The sequence below is a fragment of the Anopheles coustani genome, chromosome 3 (genome assembly GCF_943734705.1).
Source record: "Anopheles coustani chromosome 3, idAnoCousDA_361_x.2, whole genome shotgun sequence".
NCBI lineage: Eukaryota > Metazoa > Arthropoda > Insecta > Diptera > Culicidae > Anopheles > Anopheles coustani.
The window spans coordinates 86,685,311-86,709,861 of NC_071288.1; the positions used below are offsets into that span (position 1 = coordinate 86,685,311).

Here is a 24,551-nt window from a genome sequence, read left to right on the forward strand (position 1 = left end):
CCCAGTCTATGTACACCAACTGCTAGACCGTCGCTCTTGGTTGGGTACCGTGCGCTAAACTCGCGTTGTACTCTTTGCGCTGGGCGGATGAATGTATGGATCGTATCGCGCCCTTTAATGGGTTCACACATGTTTGTATCCATGTGAGCCCAGCTAACCAATCAACCAATCACAAGCCTCGATTTTTCAGTGCGGATCGAATGTCGCGGCAGTAGATGGGCGCAGCTGGGAGACATTTCTGACGATGTTGGGAGTGGTAAATTTCTGCGTTGGTGTAAAAAACAAGGCTATCACCATCTAGCCCATTCCCATTCAGTCCCAAGTCCATTCTCAGCCCGAGGCTAGTGGGGCTTGGTCGGAATTGATTCTTTTGAGGATGAACTCGATTCCGGAGCGATCCGTCGAGAGAATCGTAAGACTCATCACTAGTGACTACCCTGTAGAACGGCGATTGCAAATTCAACAACCGAAGTCAGTGTATTGCGAGCGGTCTTTGCGTGAGGCAGCATCTAGTGCGCGTCTGCTGCGGGTCGTGCGTTTCTACACCCCTGTAGTTCCTAATACAAAAATCGGTGTGCGCGGTTTTTGTGATTTACATTGACTGAATTTTGTCGTTGCGATTCAAAAGAAATAAAGTTAGTTATTAGGGTTTCGGACGTCACAAGTAACAAAACCAATTTTTGTGCATTTGTTCAGTCCGGCAGTGCAAAGCACTAAGTAGCCTGTGCGTTTGCGATTGAGTGTTTATGTGTGTATGTGTGCTTGTATGGATGCAACAACGGCAGTGGCAGCATCAATCAACTTGTGTTCCTCAAGTGTTGTTGCTCTAATCTAAACGGGCAAATTACACAAATTGTGTTGATTTGCTGCCGCTTGCCTGGTAGCGGAACAAATTGAGAAAACTAAAAGGAAAAATATCAAGTCGGCGCATCATAATATGCTCACCTTTTGAATCCTCATTACCTTGAAGGGTGTGGGGTTGGGGGGGGTGAGGCGAGAGCAGAAGTTTCGCGAGATCGGGCGTCGCCATCCTGAGACAACCCCTCGTCCTCGACGCAGTTACAGTAGTGTGCGGGTGTTGTGCAGAATTTAAAATTCAGGTGATTATTGGGTGTTTGGAAATTGGCATTGAAAAAAGGCTGAAATACACGGGCAAGCAAAATCTCATGGAGATCAATATTCGCGGATTCCCGTTTCGTCGTCTCGTCTGGGTTCACGAATCCCCTTTTGTTTCATCGTTCCGTTCATAAATGTCTACCGTACGGCTGTATGTGTGTGTGATAATGTGTGCAGAGCATAGGATAAAATTCCTTTCCGTTGTTTTATTTCCCATTCAAAGTTTTCTTGAAAACCGTATTGGGAACGCAAAAAAAAAGTCCAGCCAGGACAAGTAACGATATACGAACGGGTGAGAATGAGAGAAATTGTGCAAGGGAAAAAGAGAGAAACATGTACGTAGAAAGACCGAGAAAGAGAGAAAGAGTGCTCGCGTAAGAAAGGGAAAGGTTGTGAGCGAAATATTTCGGAAATATATGTGCAAGTGTTGCGAGCATAAAATGCTTATGATGCGTTGATGCACTTATGGAAACAAGCAGTGTTAAACCGAAAAGAGTATCAACAACCGAACGAAAATTAGATGGAGTGTTTAAAAATAAAAATATTACCCATAATTCCATAAAAAATTATAAGTGAGAAAATATTCACAAACATAACGAAAATCGCATTCAAATACCAATCGTTGACTCGAAGAAATACCGAAATAACTGTGTCCAACCAAATGTTCCGGCGTGAAATTATTTCCCAAAAATTGAAAGTGAATTGTGTTTGATAGAAATGAAATATCCCTGAAAGCAAATATCTTCAATTCTGACGTCCTTCTTCCCTTCCGTTCTCGAATGAATCTCGACCAAGGATTGAATAAAAAGGGGTTTGAAAATCGCGCATATCTTCCTCACTGTGTCCGGCCGAAACATCAGGGTGTACCGTGGACAGGTTTGGGGGAATGGAAACCGAAAAGAAGGTAGATAAAAAAATGAAGCGCGTCCCTTCTCGGGTTTCCGCCGCGGAGAAAGATGCGAAAGGTGTTCGACCAAATTCGCGAACGCAAGGAGTTTGCATAAGCGGAAGAAGCGGAACATCGGAAACTCCTACAACCGACGTCCGGTATCGATAGTGCTCCCGTGTCTGTGTGTGTGTTGTAAACGTGTAAAAAGGAGATTGTTATTTTTTAACTTCTTTCAAAAATCGAACGCACATGAATATGTGGAGAGTGGAAAGAAGGCACGCAGGTCGCTTACCGAAGACGCGGCGAGTGCTAACGAGCATGCACATGCTTGAGTGAGATGGAAGGGATGTTGCATACATACCCTTTTGCTGGAAGGGTGGAAGATATGTTGGCAACAGCAGGAGGGGGTGTATTGATTGACAATATCGAGAAAATACATCGTTTTAGTGATTGAGGAGCGGATTCGGACGAGTGTGAATGAGAGCCAGCTATTCCGTTGCTAACGCGCGAGTGAGCTGAGAAATGAATGCTCTCGCAAGGAACCGAGTGAGAGTGAGCAAAACAAAAAACCAAAAAGCAACCCCTTGTGACGCTCCCTGTCATGCTCACGTGTGAGAAATGTACGGCGCAGGGATTTACTTTCATAAAAAATAAAATGAAATTATGCTCGTTGTCCTTTTCACACTTCCCGATTTCGCTTCGTTTGGTCCTATGCGTGTGTGGGTTCTTGCGCGCGTCAAGGAGAAGATTTTTTCCATGTTTTTTCCTCGCGATACCTCGTTTTAATGTTATTCTTTTCCCTTCCACCCCAATCGCCCTTGCCGCTGTGAATGTATTTTTCGATTGTTGTCTCATCGGGATCGTCACCCACACCTGCACCCCTTCCATCCTCCACGGGCTAATCCTCCTTCAGCCGCCACTTTTCTCGTCAATATATTCATTCGAAGATTCTTTTAACGTTTTATTTCCATTCGTTCGTTCTGCTTTGGTCTCGATAGTTTTTTTTTTCGTCCTTTCCACCGTTTCCCACTGCCACAGCTTGAGGAAAAAATGCCCAAGAGCAATAGCAATCCCTCCAAAAAAGGGGAATGCACGGAGAACGAAGGAAAGAGCTAGAAAAAAGAAAGAAGGAAGTGGGCAAGCCTGTGGGGGGAGGGTTGTTGATAGGATATTTTAATTTAAATTAGTTCTCCACACCTTCGAAGGTCGATAAAATTAAAAAAAAAACACATACACGCACATTTGGCGTGGGCGGAAAATAGGAAGGTTGTTTTTTTGAATAAAAATTAAGCGAGGGGACAAATGTTTTAAAACATATCCATAATTCATGCATGAGAAGGGACAGCATTCTTTGGGTTCGACGAGTATAAAATGATATAAACTTTAATTTGTTAACTAGGGCTTTTGCTGACAGTGTGCTCACATGTTGTTACAACATTTTTCTTTCTTCTGTTTTTATAACACCCAATAATAGTTATAGCAACATAGTAACATTTCAAAGCTATAAATTATTTCTGCCAAAAGTGATGTATTGAAATCATCAAGCGACGATACTTGCTACAAAAAAATCATGTTAACTGTTCCGCACTGTGCAATTGTTGCACATAATTGTCCGTAAAGCGAACATCACGGCCATTAAGCATTGGAGCAGCATAAATTCAAGTAATAAAAACCGACCAACTGTGCCCCTGGTTCCTGGAAACCGACCGGTGAAAATGCCATCTCGCATGAAACCGAGCATAAATAAAATCACAAATCATGATGAATAACAAAAAAATAAAAAAACAACAGAAATGAAACGAAATGACATACATGGCTGGATATGATTATTCCGCTTTCGGTTAAATCGTGCATACCGTAGCCGCAAATGTTAATGTGCCCCGGGGAAATTAAGTGTCCCACCCTTTTCGTCAGTTGCATTGATTGCTGCAGTGCTATAGTTGCATTGCGCTAGTAATAATTGTTTTTAACCCTTGAAGGAGTCACTTGTCATGTTTCGTCACTTTGACTTTTTGCTAACTTAAAATATAGTTAGTTTTGTAGAAAGTTGTTTCTGTTCTTTATTTTGAATTAACCAGATTGTAAGAGAAATCATGCAATACATTTTATTATTTACCATTACAAATCAAATGTGAAACCCAAATTAAGGGTTGCCAAGCTCGGTTCAATGTAAGATGTGATGATTTTGTGCTTTGGAGGAGCAAATAATTGCCCTTGCCTTGGCATGTGCTTCCGTCTCACGGTGAAACATTGTTGTGTAATTTAGTGGAACAACAATCGCTGGTACTTTTTTTGAGGGCACCAGTAGAAAATCAGTCACCCAGGGATGGGGCGTCTTTTTTGGGAAATTTTCTTGTCATTCTTTAGCCAGTTGGAGATGGACGACAGAAGGCGCTTCATTTGCGATTGTTTTTAAATCCCTCTAAAATAAACTGTCGAAGCCGTTCCCGCGGCGTCAGTTCCCATCGCCGATGCATGACGTTGCACCACACCAAGCCGTCGTTGCCGATTGACAATGACAACGGGCCAGTCGACATCTCGAGCGAAATGACGATGGACAAATATGGTCGTCTAACCAAGGAGGGGGAGCAAAAGAAATTATGCATAAATGATGATTCCTTCCATCCATCACGCAACAAAGATTGAAGGCTGTTCAATACGCTTTTTAAATACTGCCTTTGGGGCGGGGTTCTGACGGTTGTTGTGTGTAGTAAATCAAAACCCGTCCGACAGTGCTCGAGAGCGGCTACACTCGAAGGTAAATGGTCAATAATTAAATGCATGATTTACTATGCAAACAAACGGCTTGAGATGATTTGAATTGCTGGCCAAGGGAACGCTGATAGAACAGCACACATTTCAAACCCTTTTCCTACGGGACGGGATTCTTCGAGGGCAAGCTTAAAACTTTTTTGTTTTTGCTCTCACCAGTTCACATTTGCATTTTCCATTTAAGTTTATTGTCAGCGATGGAAAACAGGAGCGTTGGAAAATAAAATTTTGCACTAAAAAGGAACGTCTATCCCAGAAGTCGATAAAGTTGGGCTTGGGAATAATATTTTGGTTCAAAACTACATAATTTATTATGTTTCCCTTACCAATAAACATCAAATTTGATTCGTATCGGTTAATGATTTCAACTTTATCTCGACCACTGTTCAAATGTGTAACAATAAGGACTCCATAATTTATATCTTTCTTAAATAATTTCAACTTAATTTTTCACGAACTTGTTTGCAACTAGAATATATACTATATTATATGAATATTTCGTATTTGCCAATAAAATTAAGAAAAGATAAAGAAGAGATAGAAAATTCAATCCTAGCTTGGTTCAGAATGATTCACCATGGTCTATTGTAAAATTATTGTAAAATAGTGTTAATCAGAATGCGAGATTAAGATAAAATGGTTATCTAAAACAACACTTTTCAGTTACCAAAGTTTAAATAATTCCTGCCCAATAAAAACGACTCACATTATTAAAACATACCATCAACATTATTTTTATCTATAGACACAATCGTCATCCACATTCTTCATGTTTGAAAGTTCGTTTGGTAAAAAACCCGCATGCCGTCAATGTTGCTTCATTCCAGCCCTTATCAAACATAAATTTGACGACCTCTGATCCCTGTCGAGGTCGGATTGAATTTCTAATAAGCACACCAACGCTGGGTGGTTCGTGACGAGAACTTGTTGACTTGGCCATAAATTAGCAACCAATTTGCAAATTTCACTTCCCAGCTGCGAGAGGCAAAAGCGCGAACCAAACCAGGGTGGTGAAAGGTGCTTGAGATCAGAGTCAAAAATATACTGCTGAGTTGCTGAGGATCCTTAAAAAATTACCATGTGAAGAAAAGATGAAAAAAAATGTATGAAAATGATCACTTTTAATCGTGATTTTGAAGAATTATTTAATATAAGATGTTTTCTAATTTCCCCTACCGAAGATTCCGTTTTAATATCTAAATTTTCCCATATGACACACCTATGGCGCTGGTTCTGATGGTGTCGAGCCGGCTAAATAATGCACCACATCCGGGAGTTTAGGTTGGATGATGCTCAAACGCTTTCCACATTCCACCCGACCCCGGTTGATTACGTGCCAGAGCGTGGCCACTCCCTGTAAACTGCATTTCCACTTTGTGCTTTGTCAAACTAAATCCAACTCGGGTGGCAACTCGAGTACGGCCAGCATGCTGCAACCCGCGTGGACCGACACAATGGCCAGCAAAGAAAATCACTTCCAAAACGTACAATCTTTAATTAACATCTACCCACCAGAGAGGCCAGAGAGCCCAATGGTTGCCGGTGGTTTAGTGGCCACGGCAACTAGGTTCGGGGTTCTTTTTTTCTCTCTCTTCTTGCAGCGTGTCAATCGGAGGGGGGAGGCGCTGGGAAGTGTGTTAATTATCATAATTTGATCAGTTAATGAACTACATCCGTTTTCGTGTGGCTCGACGAAGCGAACTAACGGCAGATGGAAATGATGGTCGGTGTGGAATATATGAGCGCTGTTTCACACTTGGTTGCAAGTAACGTGGGGGTTTTGGAGGGTGGGAGGAAGGGAGGGACCGGTTCACACATAGGGGACATTTGTGAGTTTGTTTGGTTCGGTACCATTATATGACCTTTCAAGTGGGAATTTTCGATGGAAAGTTTATGCGATGTCAGAGAAACGAGTTTTAATTCATTTCCTTTTTCTCGTTTTAGTGATGAATGTTAATCTTGACGTAGTTCGGAAACAACTTGGCCAAGCAATCCAGCTGACAAGAGGATACATTCAGTGCACAGAACATTAATTCACGCACCCGCAACGCACACGAAGAACAACAGACTTGGAGAAGGATCGTCTACGAAACCGGCGCAAAGACTTCCGGCAAATCGTCCCCGATCGATCTTAGGACCACCTTGGAAGAAGGTGTAAATCGAATCGAACCCGAGCGCCTCACAAGGTGCCTCCCGAGGCGTGTGCCACGACTCCCGATACACCGCTCCCCTCGTCGAATGCTCTTCGCGCGACGCTCAGGGTAAGAAATCATCATCACCGTACGGCCAGCCCACTGCCACCGGAGCAGCGGAGAAAATCAAATAAATCCTTATCCCTTTTCGCCACCGCACAAACGAGGAAACCTTCACGCACTCCGAGGGACGCCATGCTATAAATTTATGCTTTACGACAGGCGGCCGGGTTTCTCCGGTCATAACTGTGTGCAAGAGCGTTTGCGGTTTTTTTCAGATAGCACCGAGTGTGTGTGTGTGTGGGGATGGTGTGTTGGTTCGGAGTGTGTTCAGTAAGGTAAACAAAACCCTCATGCTATCTCACCTCGTAAATATATAAGTGGTGAAGCAAATGAAACTGGGAAAACGGAAAGCCCAAAAACACAAGAACTCTAGGGCTCCTTGCACACCTTTTTCCCTGAAGGTTGCTGGTGGATTTCATTTTATCTATGTTTTACGGTTCTGTTGTTATTTTTTATCGTTTTCCTTCATTTACTTCTTTTTTCCTTCACTGTTTTACTCTTGCCTCAAGTTTTGTCCCGTTCGATCGTTCGTTCTTTCGTTCGGTTCCATCTGTTCCAGGATACGCGTCCTAAAAAAAAAACCACGGCCGATTACCGAGTGCTGCCGTGTCCTTTTCGTAACCAACCAACGTATTTGTTTCTTACCTTTCCATGTTGTGCTATTTTGTTGCATCTTATCTACCGCTTCGTTCACTCCCTTTGGTCCTTCTTCGGTTTTATTTTGTCGTGTGATATCGTTTGTGTTTGCCTATTTTTTGTGTGTGTGTGTGTTGATTTGTCGATATCCTTTCGCTACTATAGGATGGATCTTCGTGTGTTGTTACTTTCTTACCGCCCGCGGTTGATAGTTCGCTACGTACCTTTTTCTTCAGAGATTCTCAAGCCATGTACACCGTATGTCTGCATTAAGGAATCAGTATAAACTACTAAACTTCTGCAAATATATCTTTCTAAATCATGTGTCTTTTAAATAAACGTAAGAGTACCCATCAATCTAAAACTCTCGCCAAATGATCGGCTTGCGAAAATCATCAATCGAACTAGGAAATTCGGGTTTTCTTAAGCAAATTTCCTTCAAACATTGTTTCGCTGGCTAGCGTTAAGAACTATGTTTTAGTTACTCAGGAAAGCAAATACGCCTCTTTTTGAGTCTATAAAATGTCCGTCAGTAAAATGAACCATCTTTAAAACTTAAACAGGGATTTGTTATAAACTGCCAATGCCTGTCAATCAAACTCATTCGAAAATTGGCAAAAGTCGTTCGGAATTTTTGTTTTGGGTCGTTTGTTGCATGTTTAAGTCAAACTTTGAGTTTTTTAATTCATCAAAACTGGAAATTGAGTACAGTTTTTGCGTTAAAGAAAATGAGTATTTAACATCAAGATGTACGAAAAGATATTTGTTTCGTATGAATTTATTTTAGTTGACGAAATTGTACAACAATGCAAACGGGATGAGAACCGCTGCCTTAATCAATTGTCGTTTTGTAACGTGTGCGTGCATAGACATGTGCGTGTGTGATTGTTTGATTGAACAAAGTGTGGAGGAAATATAATTTATGACCTGCCCGTTGTCATCGGACTCTTCCCGAAGAGACGTCCTTTCTTCCCTTTTCCTCTTGGTTAGCGCTCCTTGGAACAAAGGCCGATGCTTGCTAGCGTCATCATCTGGAAGACAGTTTTGGGAGAAATGGATAAAATTTGTAAGAAGTAACAAGGAAGAGGCCAACCGACTAATTGATTATTTGCTCAGGAAGTGAAGGAGTGGACAGGGACGACACGGGCAACCCGAAGGAAACGATCTCGTTCGAGCGATGCGGTCTTCTTTCTACACTTCCTTCCTCGCATTTTCCCACTTTCCCGGTCGCTATCTTTCTCCCACACCGGAAGATCGTCCCGCAGGGGTGACAGATGCGCTACCGAAGCGAAACGAACCGAAACGAAGACGGAAAGGTTTCCAGGTCCAGGTTCCTACCTTTCGCCAACCCCGTTTCCCCCGTGTTGTGGTGCCTCTGTCACCTTGGTGTCCTCCGGCGGGGGATGTGGCAGCATGTGGATGGGAACTAAAAATACAAAAGAGAAGAAAAAAAAAACAGACAAAAAGAGGGAAGGGAACAATTATTGGTGTGTCAAAATTTTACAACCCAAACCATTAAACAACCTGCACAGTGTGTGGCAGTTTATGCACAACAGTTGTTTTACGAGGCTCGCCAGTTCTTGTTTTTAGATTAAAACAATGTGTACGCGGCATCATATGGTCGTCGGGAAGTGGACGGATCGGAAAGGATCCGTTATTTTCCCCGTTCTTCTTACCGGGGGTTTGAAAACGATGAGTTCTTCGTCCATTACAAAACTGTAAAGCATTTGGTTTGAAGCAACTGTAATAAAATTGGCAACAAGAAAAAAGGGGCGATCATCATCGGTTAAGGACGAGTCAGCCGGAAGCACCGAAATTAAAAAAAAAGAATTAAATTAAATAGAACATTTCGCTGCTAGCTTAGACGACGCAGGAAAATGGTATTCGATTTCATTTCGATTTTCTCTGGCGTTGTTTGAAAAGGTCCTATAAACATTCACAGAGAGAGAGAGGGAGAGAGAGCGAATGTTGCTTTCTTTCGTCGAGATGGAGATGCGCGTCTGCGGGCAAGAAAAAGCATTTTAAACCTAGCGGAAATGGTGGAAATCGCAAAAAAAATACGGGGAAGATCACGCGCCCTTCGCCGCTGTGGGTGTTTGTTGAGGTGCTGTTCTGCTGGTATTTGTGCCATTTTAATGCCCTTTTTGCATACAAACATGTATGCATCATCAATCGATCCCATCTCCTTCGTTCGCGCGTGTGTGTGTAGTAGTAGAGAGACATCACACGCTTTTTTTAAGAAGAGAGAAAGAGAGAGTGAAATAATAAAATGCGAGGGAGTTTTAAAAAATACATATATATATTGGAAATAAATCATGGCTGAATATATTGCGACACGTGGGACGAAAGTAAAAGAAAATCCTGTATGTCCTGCGAGTTTTGCACCCTTTTTTTATTTTTAATTTCCCCCATAGCCTACCTCGAGGAAAACCTCACGCGCCTTCGTTGCCATATTTGATTTTCTTCTCGCCCTCGATGTGGACCGCTTTTTGGGGGAGAAAAGTGGAAAAATTTCGCCAAAATTTCCCTTATCACCCAACGTGCCTAGCAAATCGGGAACTCGGGAGGCGGAAAAACGTCACGCGAAAAGATGAAAAATATAATAAAAAATGGTTTAAAGAAATAGAAACGGGAAGAGGGTAACGACCATGGTCGAGGGAATTTCGTTTATACCGCGTATATCCACTCCAGCCATCGGTTGGCCCGTTTCGCTAACGAGCAAAAGGACGATGTCCTTTCACGAATGCGCGAGCAACAACAAAAAAATGCGAAGACATTCACCGGAGGGTCGCGAATGCCGAGAAAAGAAGCTGTATGTAGATGTGGGAATTTCTCCCCTCCGGGGCAAGGGTTTGGCGTGGTGTTGTAATACGGTTCGCTCATTTGGGTTGGGTGGCCTCGATGGCATTCGGGGAAGGGCGAGGAGGGGTGAAAAGGATGCTGTGTGGAAGGGCGAAGGGGTGGAAGGCAACGGACAGGCGACCTAATGGGTGCGCGGAGATAGAGAAGAGCGAAAGTAAATTTAAATTGGATCGGAAATGCTCGAAAGTTTTCACGAGGGACGATAAAAGGACTTCGCAACGAGAGAAGAAAAGAGAGAGAGAGAAAGAAAGAAAAAAAATGAAGAAAAGAAAGCAAAGTGACGTCGATAGGGAAAATAGGATCGTTTTCCCTTCTGCTGAAGGTGCGTCACATGCACTTGACGGACTAGTTCGGTTGGGTGTTCGGTTCCGCTTTTTTATTTTTCCTACCCTCAAGTGAATAAAGTGAAAAAGGATATTCATGTACTCGCACACATATTGCTTTACCGTTAGGATGATAGGACTAAGGGATTTTGCAAATCAGCCTCCAGTGTGTCGCTTGAAAGCGCAATGTAAAACTTAAGCATTTCCTCCGATGCAGGACATTTTCTTTACGCCATTTATTACCATAAAACTAGGATTTAAAGAGTGTCAATCGATTAGGAAGGCAGTTACCAATTTAAATTTATATTGAAAAGTTAATATAGAAGGAGAGCTTTGAGACTTTTGAAATTGAAACTCAGGGAAATTTTATTCATGTTACATTGTTTTGGGAAGTGATGAGTTTTGAGTAGCTAATTTATATTACAAGTGTTTATACCCATAAAAGAATGGATTTATTTTAAATTTCTCTTCAATTTCGGAGTCATTTTTTAAACTTGACGAGTTTCCGTCTAAAGCCAGACGGTACAAGCCGCCGTTAAGAAGAATATAATTGCGTCTGCAGCGCAAAAAAAAGAATGAAGCAGTCTTTCATCTCGTCCGCGGACCGCCAGGACGGCACGAAAAGCTTCGCCGACGCTCTTCCCGGCAACCGGGGACGATAAGAAAAACCACTTGGTGATTCTGCGCAATCGCACCGCGGACACCGGATGTTTTCGCCGGGGCAGCATGCTGCCCGTTTTGGCTAATTATTTATAGCTGTATCATTTAAATCTTTTATTTGAAAATGGTTCGTAACTCTTTACAACAAACTGATATTTTGCGAGTTGTATAACTTATTAATTGACAAGGCAAATAGGATGTTGAGCTTCATGATTAGAAACACTAAGGAATTTAACGACAGGCTGGTAGCTCCGACAATATTCGTAGCCAGATTAATCCGTGGAGTAATTAATGCGAATTAATTAATTCAATTCACCATCTCGACAATTGAGTTTTTCTGAGTTTTTAAGGATAAGATTTAGCAGGACGCATTACGCTCAGTTTGCCCCAATGCCCTCCAGAGCATTCAATAAAGCTTATCCGGCTATTGACTTTCATATATCAATTGACATGTTTACAGCTAGACTGTTGAGTTAATAAATAAATAAATTAACCTAATCCATCGTAAACAATATTGCCAGAAGCTTTAAAACCTTTATTCGGGATCTTCAGATATGAAGGGTCGACCAAAAATAGGGTGAATCTTCTTAATACTTTAGAGATTCATTAATTCTTAATACAAATATTCTGATTCCTGTTTTTAGTTTTTCAGATTTATGAATCAGAATCTGATCCAGAATTACCCAACTCTAGTTACAACATTTGCCAAACGAAGAACTAGTATTTCCATCGTAGTTGGCGTGCGGTAGCTTTTGTCTTTAAAAAGTGTTTTGCAAATACCTCTTCCGTCTTTTTTGTAGTGACCACCGATTAAGAAGAAGCTAAATTTTAATTTTAAATTGCGTCCAACCCCAAGAGAGGCGAAAGATCATTAGAGTTTTGCGTGACAAATAGGTCCACCCGAACCGTCTCCGCGCATTGTGCAGGTAATGAAATTCCACTCTTCGCCGATCGCCCAAACTAAACGTTTCTCGTTTCTTTCCTGCTGTCATTTGTTTTCCTAGGGGTTCGGATCGAACAGCTTCAAAATATTCAAGCTACCCATTCGGCATGTTTAATGCTAATTTCTCTTCGCGCACCGCAAAACGGCGCCCGGCTGAAGTGGAAAAATCACCCCCAGAACCTCATCCTCCTGCCCATTCGGTGGATTTACTTGAAGAATAGCAAATGAAGTCTAAAGCGGTCATTAGGCGTAAGACGCGAAGCAACGACCCAGAGCAATGAGGGCCTAAAAAGTGCTACACACTTACCCCGGTAGCTTCGATGGGAAAAGTTGGCCATGCCAGGCGAATCGGATCTCTGGTGGTCTCCGGTCTTGGTCGGTCTGTCTTGCATTCTAATTACGTCCAGCCTCGCATCGGGGTGGCTATTTTGTTTCCCCCATCCCCCCCCCCTTCCCCCTATCACAGCGGGGGGAGGAAAGCTGGCTCGTTTGGAGGCGCAGGAGGCGTGAACCGTTAATGGAGTTTGTGAGCTCATTTGAATCCCCTTCACCCACCGATCGAACGGCGCGCAGTGGAATGTAATGAAGCTCCATCAATATCATCACCTGGCCCGGGACGGCCGTCACCGGCGGACTTGGGGCCGAAATCTTCCTTTTCCCTCTTACAGGCCGTCAAGGGTTTTAAGAATCGTGCGATAGCCTTAATACGCCCAATCCATGGCTCCGATTTACCGCGCCCAGGCGAGAGATCTGGTTACGGGAATCATTTTTCAATTTCATCGCGCTAATGAATTAGTAAAACCAATAATCCGCGGACCTTCCGCGTCCGAGGTTCTCTTCCTCCTCGCTTTCGGGCACGTGGAAGTGCCGGGGGAGGGCTTTGTGCCATACACGGAAACACACACACATACCTTGTTTGAAGCCGTCACTATGTAGGTGTGAGTACTTGTAGTTAACGGGGATGATGGGTGCTTTCTTTCACGAACTACTTCCAGCGTTCCAGGGTTGAGCGGGCGGATCCAGTTCTTGGTCCTGAAAGAAACATCCCTCGGAGTGGGTAGTTTTATATGGCTCTACCCCATTGGACTGGTCACTAACCTGGTTAGAGAGAAAGAGAAACGCGGAGCGCTAGATGGTTCCCGGATTGACGCGATAAAAAGCGCACTGTGCATAGTAATTCGATGGCCATTTGCTTTCCGGCCGGGGCGAGTTTTATTTGTTTACCGTTCTTATCAGTTTTCCCAATGGTAAACTATTTATGACCCGGGAAGGCAGTACGGAGAAGGTCCGAAAGGGACATCGATATGCGCACAAATGTTGACTTAGAACCACGTTTAGCAAAGTGCGATACATTTTCCGTTACGTTTATCAAACTCTTTAGAGAAATGATGAGCAGGGCGAAAATAATGCAGTATCACTCATAAGGTGAGTTTTGCTATCTTAAATGGCGCTCTTCTTTTAGATATAACTGTTATATGAAGTATCTTCTTAACTCTGAAGGCTACTTCATCGTTTTAAAACATCTTGCCAATTTTGAGGAATGAAAATTCGTTACTTATAAAAGATAGAATGGTAATAAGTGCTTGATAGCAACTAAACAATAAAAAGCTAACAGAAACAATTGTGTCTGAACTCCGCAATAATTCGCTCATCACCAAACATACTTTAGCTTATCGGAAACCCCAACCGAACCCAACCTCTGGGACGATAGAGTAAATAATTTTCCCAACTGTCCCGAGCCAAACGAGACCAACATAAGGGCGCAGAGGAAAGTAAAGCGCATCAGCGTCTTCAATCACCACACACCATAATCGGCACTCAAGCGGGCTACAATTTGATGCCTCATCGTGTGCCCCGGAACGTCCTCAAAGATGCCCATCCCGGAGATGGTGGAATGTGGTGGAGAGGGAAACAGAAAATGTCTACGTAATCGTCAATCCTGCGGTGTTCGGTTTAATTCAATCTTTCACCCACAAACACCAGGCCGTCGTGGCTTTAACTGAATCAACGTTGGTGCAAACACGTTTAAATCATTTGCCTGCTTTCGTCCACCAGCAGTAGGAGGAGGAGAACGAGGAGGGTGTGGAGTTTAGGGAGGGCTTGGGTGGTGAATTAATACCGTGGTTCTGTGCACTCGTGGAAGTGGTCGGGTGGGATTTGGATTGGATTCACATTATTCCAATACGGCCGACATTCCAAGGCATCCGGGGTTCGGTTGTGGCGAGGACCCCGGGACACGATGTGATTCTGTCGTTTGGATCATTTCGAATTAAAACTCCTATTCTTTATCACTCCCTCGAGTCCCCCTGAGGTGAACTTTCTCGTGGACACTCCGAATGGACAGTCATCGTTGCGCCTTATAGACACGAGGTTGTTGTAATGCGTACCTCATTATCAGGGTAATTCTACAGTCCAGTGGAAAGCGAAGGGACCCCTCTCGATCACCGACACACCGCAGAACGCCTTCCTCTGTGCAGTTTGTCTCTAGTGGAAAGAAGAAGAACAAGGCGTCTTCTGCGCCAACGGAAACGTAGGGACCCGGCCTCGGTAACCGGGGCGAGAACTACCTTCGCGTTTATTTGTCTATGCGATTAATATTTCAATATGATTTATAAGACCCAGACGCGCGTCCCGGTTGGACCGTTGGACACCGTGAGTTTGCGTCTTTCGTTTGCATATCGCTCTTCGATTTTTAACCTCATCTTTCTACTTTTCCTCGCGTGTCTTGTGGCTCCTGATGGGTACAGTGCTTTTCGTAGCTATAGAATCACTCGATTTTTGGCGGCTTTTAAAATTAATTCATCGCGTGTATAAGACTTCATCTCAAAATACTTTTCGGAAGGTGAGCATACCAATGACACGAACCTTCTACGATAATTCCCATTTTTTTTTGCAAAGTAGTTGGAAATTTTGTATAGTTATGAGGCCCATTAGTCTTAGTCCTTATTAGGAAAGCCAAATCCTTCAAAAATTGATTTTTGAGATTCAAAGATTGATCTTAGTTGTCTAGTGGTAGTGATCCTTGGAATTAGAAATCTATCGGGCCTTTGCCTTTGATGTTGGACTCGACTATCGGAATAGGCTCCTATATTTTCCATGATAGTTTTAATCATTTTTTAAGGAAAATACGTTAAAGAAGCGAGAAGGATATACTGATCTAGAGCTGGGTTGAAAATTTACGTTTTTCGTCTTGCACTCACGCTTTCATCATTTTATTTCTGAACCGCAATGTCGAGTGACATACCCTGGTGGAAAGACGGGTTCATTTGTTTTTTTAAAATTATACCGTAACTATCACACAACAATAACAGTGAATGTTCTTTAGGGGAAGTTAGAAAAAGGTTAGGACATTTATTAAGGTTAGAACATTTATAAACTAGTGTTGTAGTTAAAATTTAACATTCAATACATTCTTAAAAAGTATCAATCGTTAGACGATCACTAAGCGAGTGAAAAGTCTTTACAAACTGATTATAATTTTTGGTTCATAAATACTTTATCTCGAGTGGTTCTGTCGTAATGGAAAGCACTGTATATCGGTTAACCAATTAGTTCCTTTTGCTTGCTCTCTCCGGTTTGCTCACGTTTGTCTGTGTGAAACCTTCATCGTACAGTTTGAACCTGAACCATCCGAAACAGACCAACCCATTTATCGGGCTCCTTGTCCGCGACCTCCACCAGCACCACCCGTTTCCAAGGGGGGGGGGGGGAGGGTGCACATCTTATGCGCACATTTTGTCCCTTTCTACTTTTTTTCTCCACAAGACATCCCCGATGTCCGCAGCCGATCGGTGGTTGTTTGATTTAGCACTATTTATTAACATACGTACCGGTCACCCCCTCCCGAACCCACCCTCCCCAACTCACCCTTTCTCTGCTTCGGGGTGCGTTACCGATTCTTTAATGCTACGCTCACTAATGTCCCTTTTTTCTCGTGTTCATTTTCTTTCTCTTCGTTTCTGTTTTTTTTTAGATAACGATATCCAGTGCTGCAAACACCCTGCGGACCCGCGCCAGTATTCCGGAATCGATCTGGAAGAGAAATTAAACACCAATAAATGCTGTGTTGGAAAGTAGTTCGTACTAATAGGATTTCAAGCGTCCGCCTCGCCAACGAACAACACGACGGAAAGGAGGGACGCTAAAAAGCACTGAAAAGCGGGTCACTAATTTGTAACCGTGGCAAGAAAGTGAGCGTAAAGGTGTTTATCTGCTAGACTCTGGCCAGAAATACCAACCAGTAACATTGAATGCTCACTACATAAATTGGTGGAGTTGCAGAATTACCAATTAAAGCCAAAATATTAAATTGTTCGTGTTGCTGCAGACTGGTCCATAATGTTGCTGCCTGTTGCTGGTAAACACGCGCACAGAAACCGAGGGATTCCTTCGGGACAGCTAAACTAGGAGGCAGGCGCCCGGTGCGAAACTCTCAATGGCAGCACTGAATCGTCGACCTATTCCAATCACCACCCAGCGGCATGGCAGCGTTTCTGATCGACCCGCGCTCGGTAATACTCCGGCAATGAAGAGGAACAACCCGTTCATCCTCGGTAGCAGCAGCAGCAGTAGCAGTGGCAAACGTAATCGAAAACGGAGCACCACCGACGATGGCCTACGACAATCTCGCTTCGCACCAGTCTCAGCGCGTCGTTGCATCGGCCACCGTCACAAGGTACAGCAGCTGACCGGAAGCACGCGCGTCGTGACGTCGATTCCCGGTGCGCCCTCGCGTCATCCATGAAAATCGTGCGCGTGATCAATGAGAGAAAGAGAACGAGAGAGAAAAACGGACAAAATTAAGTAGCGCAAAAATACGATTCGCACCTTGGGGGAGTGTCCCCACAGAAGCACGTGAAGAAGATAAAACCACCGGTGTAATAAGAAACAACTTCGTGTTAGGAGAAAGCAATCACGAAAAACAAACATTGGTTAAAAGAGAGAAGAACGAAACGAAATAAAAACAGTAACAGCTAGGAGAAGAAAGCACATTCAAAAGAATGACACAACCGAGCAACTATGTCAGCAAATATGCCGGTGAATACTGCAAGCTGGTTGTGGAGGGCGACATCGGGAAGGTTAAGTCGAAGTTCAAGGAGTTCGTGCTCGACTACCAGACGCCGGAGGATCTCAACACGCCGCTGCACCTGTCGATCATCGCGCAGCAGAACCGCAACGAGATCATCCAGTTCCTGGTGGAATCGGGTGCCGACTGCGATCTGCGCAACTCGATGAACCTGACGGCGTCCGAGCTGGCGATCAATCTGAACTTCATCGACGTGACGAAGTTCATGCTGGCGGTCGAGTTTCGCAACCTGACCGACTACCGGTGCTTCTACCGGTTGATCCGGCGCGGTTCCGTGCCGCTGTTGCAGCTCTTTCTCGAGCTGAAAACGTTCGACATCCACCAGCAGATCGGGTACGTGTCGAGCGTGTGGCACGAGCTGTACGTGAAGAATGTGCCGCTTACGAAGAGCATGGAGAACTTTCTCGAGTACCAGCTGCTGAACTACAGCTACGCCTATCACCACCCGCCGGCGCACCGGCCCGACCGTCAGAAGTTCGACAAGGAGTACGAGCAGCGGATCGAGCTGATCGTCGAGTACACGCGCTACCTGACCGAGCACTACGACGCGACGGACAATCTGAACGACTTCGACGATAAGTTCCTGCTGGCGATCAAGATCGTGTACGACAATCTGTTCTTTTTGCGGGAGAAGCGAGACCACTTGGGGCAGGTGCCGCTGGACGAGATCTGCCGCGTGCTGGCGGTGTTTTTGGCCATCTTCAAGAAGTCACCACACTACGAGGTGTACAAGCTGATCCTCAACAAACGTACCGTACTCCGGTATCTGGCGGCGGTTAGTGAGGAGTTGGAAAAATTCCGCACCGCCCTGGTCGATCGGGAAAGCCGCGCTGCGCAGCCAAAGTGGACCGTAGATCAGCTGCTGTCACTGATCGGTTGCATCAGAGACGCTGCGCCCGCCAAATCGACGAAGGCGATCAACGCCCTCTGGCAGAAGCGATGCGTGCTCAAAAAGAAACTCATCTACTACGTAAAGGGGCGTCTAAAAGTGAACCCCGATTTGAACGCGATTCAGGCCCGGCACAGCAACAACCTTTCGAAGGCGGAACTGGAGCTGATCCGGCAGGAGATGAAGGCGAAGCAATTCCTTAACCTCACGCGCACCGTAAGCCGCAAGAATCAGGTCGTCTTCCAGCGGCTGCGCAAAACGTACGATCACGTCGTGCAGCTGTACGCGATCAAGAAGATCCTACGCTACCTGGATGGGATCGCCCGGATCCAGCTACCCCAGTACCAAGTGTCCGGGGTGTTGGCCATCAAGCGCACGCTGCAGGTGATCGCCGAGACGGTCGAGAGTGCCCGCTACTGTCCGTCGATCGCGCGCAAGCTGCACAGTGTGGTGCACAAAATCCTTCCCCTCAACTTGGACGTGGACGTGCGGGACTTTTACCAGCCGAACGTATCGCTGTACAAGCTGTGCTCGGACAAGCTCGAGACCGGTCGGCTGATTCCGTTCGCGGAGGTGCAGTGCAGTTTGAAGTCGGTACGGCGCTACTTTGCCTACGTGCACGATCGGAAGATGCTCGAGGCGTACAAGTGCTACCTCGGGAACGTGTACCAGCTGCGCAACCATCGGCAGGTGGCAAGCTACAATCAGTACGTCGGTGACGCCAATCGGATGTACTTCGAGAATCACACGCTGGACGATCTGTACTTCGAGCTGGAGGATTGTATTCGCGTCGTGGAGGAGCTGCAGGAAACGTTCTGCCAGCAGCAGGACGAAAAGATTAGCGATCTTTTGCGGTGTCTCTATGGACCGCTTGCGCAACGGTACGAAGCGCTTACGAAGGGTGACGCCAGCCGAAGTGCGTTGGCTTCTGTCAGTGCGAACTTCAACACCACGATGATGCTGTGTGGGACGGAGATCGATGTGGTGAAGGTGCGCCGTATTGTGGGTTCGTTTTTGGCCGAACGATGTCCCAAGTACGACATCTGTACCGACGATCAACTGTTGCTAGTGAGTCCAATCCTGCAGGAGCTGCTGCACCTCTTCACGAACTATCTCTACCAGTATCAGATGGACGAGCGGGTGACGAAAAACTTCATCACGATGGTGGAGGTACTGCATGTCGGGCGCTATATGGCGGTCGACCATTTTCTGCCCGAGCGCGCGAAACCAACCGACAGTCTGACGCACCAGAACTACACGAGTGACATACTGAAAAAGTTTAACCTGCAGAACCTCAGCTCGATCGAGTTCGCGGTGCTGCACGAACAGCTATCGCAGAGCTATTACGACAACTGCTACAACCTGGACAAGAAGTACGCCGTGCTGACGATGTTCTTCAAGTCGACCAACCGGCAGGTGAACGATGCGATTGTGAAGCGGAACAAGCGGATGGATCGGGAAGAGTTCCAGTCGTTCCTGGACAGCAAACTGAAGTTCATTGGACAGTTTCTGCCCTGCAGTGACTTTAACGAGGTGACGCAGTTCATCAACGAGGCCGCACCGCACGTCGAGTTTGCACTCGAGCACTGTCTGATGGAGCTGTGCGAAATACTGACCGATCTGGGCGTGTTCCAGGACAACCAGTACGTGCTGAAGCTGCAGTCGGCGAACGTTAGCGGGCGCAATCTGCACGAGTACCTCCGGCGCGGTGATACACTCGAGCACGACATGCTTACCCTTACGCACAGCACCAAGGTGAAGGTGTTCCTAAACGGGCTGATCTTTAAAAGCAACGAGTTCAAGCTGTATCAGCCAGCCAACACGCAGAAGGCGAACGCAGATGAGCTGCTAGCGATCGTGGACAACCTGACGAACAACTACAAGATGCGCTGGAGCTGGGTCGAACAGCAGGAGCGTCTGTTTAAGTCGGTCGAAACGATCGACCTGAAGCTACTGCAAGCCCTCACGCCCGACTACGCCGACATCCGGGGGATGCGGCTGGGCGTCCTACACCCGGGTACACCGGCGACCGAGTACGAAATCATCGACCACACGGTGCGCAACAACCTGAAGCAGATGGTCGACTACCTGTCCGACGAGCTGGCGGCGATTTCGTTCGAGAAGCAACAGTTCTTCCAGTACGTGCTGGTGCGCAGCTCTAACTCGCTCTTCATCGATGCCCACTTCAGCCTGACGACGGTGCAGGAGCGGCAGGCAACGATCCTCTTCATGGCACTCTACTTCCGCGCGTACGACGTGTTTCTGGAGTGCGTCCGACGGTTTGAGCTGACGGTGAACTTGGGGAAGATCATCAAGTACATCAATCTGGAGTTTATCGAGAAGATTGCCAAGCAGATGAAGGACATCGGGTGGAACTGTCAGGATGGGAACGGTATTACCGTGCTCGATCAGTGCGTGCAGAAGGGTGATCTCGGGGCGGTCAAGAAGCTGATTAAATTCGGTGCGGAAATTTGCGCACCGACTGCCGACGGTACGTCACCGCTTCACCGGGCCTGTAGTCTTGGTCTCACCGAAATTGCCCGGTTGCTCGTGAAACAGAACGCCCCGCTTGGTACGCTTAGCGGCGCGGATCGACTACCGCTGCACTACGCGATCCAATACCACGAGAATGATCTCCTGCCGTTGCTCTGCGCGGACGACATCGACGTTGACTCGGACAAGCACCGGCTGGTGAAGTGCGCGATCAAGTACGACAATCTCGATGGGTTGAAGTTTCTCCTCGACAGCCGACAGGCGAAGCTGTCGGTCATCGATCGGCATCAGAACACGGTGCTGCACCTTTGTGCCATCTACGGGCGGATGGGTATCCTGCGGTACCTTTACAGCGAGCATCTTTCGACGCTCAAAGAGGAGGACTTGTTGAATCGTCGGAACGCATTTTCGAAGACAGCGCTTCATATAGCGGTGCAGACGCGGCGGGTTGAGATGGTGCGGTTTTTGTTGGAACAGGAATCTGGGGGAATTAACCCTTCGCTGGTGGATGACGCGGGACTGACCGCGTACGAGTGGGCTGTCCAGAAGAGTAGCGTTCGTGTGATGAAGCAGTTCGCAAAACATCACGCTCCGTTGCGTTCCATTTCGAACAGCCGCGAACGGGAATCGCTGCCAGTTTCACTCGCGATCGAGCAGCGCAACGTACCGGTGCTGAAGTTCCTGCTACGCAACGGGTACAGCCTCTCGGAGGAGACGCTCTGTCTGATCAAGGCCGTTTACACACGATCGCTCGAGTTGGTGCGGTTCGTCGTCGAGCACTGCAAACCGTCCGTACACTACCGGGATCCGTACGATAGTACGTCGCTGCACGTTGCCATCGCGATCGATTGCAACGAGATCGCAGCCTACTTGATCGAGTCAGGTGCGGAAATCAACGCCGTCAGCAAGTTCGGCGATACTCCGCTTCACGTGGCGACCAAACACGGAAATATTGTGGCCGCCCGGATGCTCATCCTCAAGTACGCGGCCATCGACGAACGGAACACGTCCGGATTGACACCGCTAATGCAAGCGATGTACTCACGCAACCTGGAGATCATGAAACTGCTGATTGGGGCCGGAGCCAACATCGACCTGCTGAAGCTACACCTGGCGGAGATCGAGCAGATTTCGAAAATTCCCACCATGCACCTGTTCGTCGATCACTATGGGTTGCTGGAGTTTATGATTCTACAGCTGCAGTACGACCCGAACGTACGGGACGTTCGCTCCCAGCAGAGTCTGCTGCATAAGGCGTGCTACGCAAACAATCTACAGATCGTACAGTTTCTAGTCGACTGGTGTCGGCTGCAGCCGGAGCAGCAGGACGCGAACGGTCGCACCCCGTTGGCGATAGCGAATGAGTGCAAGAACTACGAGGTGGCCGAGTTTCTGCGCAGCAAGAAGAGGAAGAAGTCTCAGATCGCTCCCCAGCGTTACTTTGATCCGACGGGCATGCTGTAGGGGACGAGTAGTTAGGTCTCAGGCCAGGCAAACGGAGTAAGAAGTGCAACCAGTGTAGGATAGAGAAGTTGTTCAACGTCTGTGTTAACGCACGTCGTGACTTTTTGTTTTGAACGCGTCCCAGTGATTTTATTTTTAGGGCATACTTTCTAACGGAAATATCCCCAACATTTCGCTTCGACAGGCAGTGATGCAACCCAACCATCCCCGACTTGGAAGGATTATTTACGCACGAAAGCAATGGAAACTCGGTGTCTGGTATTAAGAACATGAATGTTCTCTAATGATGATGAACTCGTTGTTAGTGAACAATGGTGAACCCTGTCCGGTTCGTTTGAATCTGATCAGCACTGTGTGCTGCATATTTCGAACGGAACCGGTAGATCGGATCGCACAATCTGTTCCTCGTCGGGAGTTGCCAAATTGATATCTATTTGAACCCTAGCTCTTAGAAGCAATATGTTGGCTATGTATTTCCATTCTCATCAGGATGATTCTTATCCCGCCTCCGACCGCCTTGAACGGTAGACAACTGATCGCATGTGCAGATACACACTACAGCATACATTTAATATCGTATATTTGAAGAACGTTTGTACGCGTAGCTTTTTAGATTGATACTCCATCCGTACGGTGGCCAACGCAAGTAGTAGATGCATATACGTATCCGGACAACCACTAGGAAAGCTTTCGGGCAATGTGATCGGTCTCTTCCATTCAATTTGGTTTTAAAGCACAACCGTTTTTGAAAGCAAACTTACCTCATTTTGTCTATATGAGATCTTTTTATACAATATCAAAATGGTAAATGGCCGCAGCGCTACACCACAAGGAACGTCTTTTATCTTTTCTGTGCGCCCGTGATCCATTAAGTGATCAAACGAAGTTCTAGTCAGTGTGTTACTTTTTTGTGAATTTCAACGATTTCAAGCAGCGTTAGAGCACTGAAAACCCGGAAACATGTGGGCTTCCTAGATTCCCCGATTTCTGCCAATCGTTAAAGTGAACGATTATCAAAATTGGCGCAAGATTTCTCTAGAGACATTCCTTATGGCACATTTCTCAGTACAACAGGAAACGAAAAAAACTATCCCCCAGTAATATGTTTAGAGTATTGGAACAACAACTTCTCTCCTCGCTGGTAATACTGCTAAAGTACGCCCTAAACCATGATGCCAGTCGCCATGCACAAAAATCTTGCATAGGAAAGCAAGCAGGAGGAAAACTTCAGCAAAACGAAACAAAAAGTTATGGAAAAACAGACAGATCGTTACGAGCGTAGTGTCTATCCGTGATTTTAGATGTAAAAGGTGTGTGATTTTAGATTTGTTCAAACTCCATTGCTCCGCTGCCAGAAAACGAGAAGCTTCGTTCCATTGCGGTAATGTAGCGATTGCCTGCAAAACTATTAACAAATAAACACTGAAACCATAATATGCAATCAAGGAGAGAGATAAAGCGGCCGGTAGCGATTGAAGGTGAAAGTAAACTAAACAACCATATGGTATTGTATGTGTGTGTTTATGTAATTATATCTACTATTTTATTATGTATGTTTGTGTGTGTGTCCATGTTGGCAAGGATAAGGAAGCGCAAAATATGCCCGTAAATTTTTATCGCAGCAGGCGTTTTAGGGCATGAATAAGCGTCTCAAGTAAAACTGAAACGAGCAAGCCAATAAGTTTGAAAAAGGAACCAGGCAGGCTCACGCGCGGACATGGACATTTTTAGTACCGTAAGATGAAATCTTTTATCGTACCTTTTTAAGTAAACGAAACCTCGCATTCAATTTCACCCGAACACACTCGACCCGCCTCGACCGGCGCGGATTTCTAGTTACGATGGAGCTTTTATATCGCGTCAAGAGTATTGTAAAATGGTGCAGCTAAAAGATATGAAAACATACATTCCTGAGTGCACAGAAGAAGAGAAAGAAAAACCTCCGGAAAAGGATTGGGACGGTAGCTAGTTGATAGGGAGTAAGACGTGAAAAGAAACTAATAACCTCGCATTTATTACACGAATTACAAACTACCATTAAATATATACATATACATACTATATATATACACGAAAACAAAAAATCCTATATAAAACTTCTACTGCATTCCATGGGTGTGTGTTGTATTCCGTCCCATCCTTTCCGTTTTCCGGTTTTCGATT

The 24,551-nt window shown here is 45.6% G+C and overlaps 1 protein-coding gene across 2 annotated transcripts; it reads left to right on the plus strand.

Moving 5' to 3' along the window:
• The first annotated feature begins 982 nt into the window (after positions 1 to 982).
• LOC131272439 (uncharacterized) lies at positions 983 to 24,551 on the plus strand. 2 transcript variants are annotated; one of them, XM_058274165.1, is made up of 3 exons: positions 983 to 1,100; positions 6,722 to 7,038; positions 16,430 to 24,551. In XM_058274165.1, exon 3 carries the CDS (start codon positions 17,457 to 17,459, stop codon positions 22,386 to 22,388), a length of 4,932 nt encoding a protein of 1,643 aa, XP_058130148.1. In that variant the 5' UTR covers positions 983 to 1,100; positions 6,722 to 7,038; positions 16,430 to 17,456; the 3' UTR covers positions 22,389 to 24,551. The 2 variants fall into 2 exon arrangements, with proteins under 2 accessions (XP_058130148.1, XP_058130149.1); XM_058274166.1 differs by lacking the exons at positions 983 to 1,100; positions 6,722 to 7,038 and adding an exon at positions 7,197 to 7,307.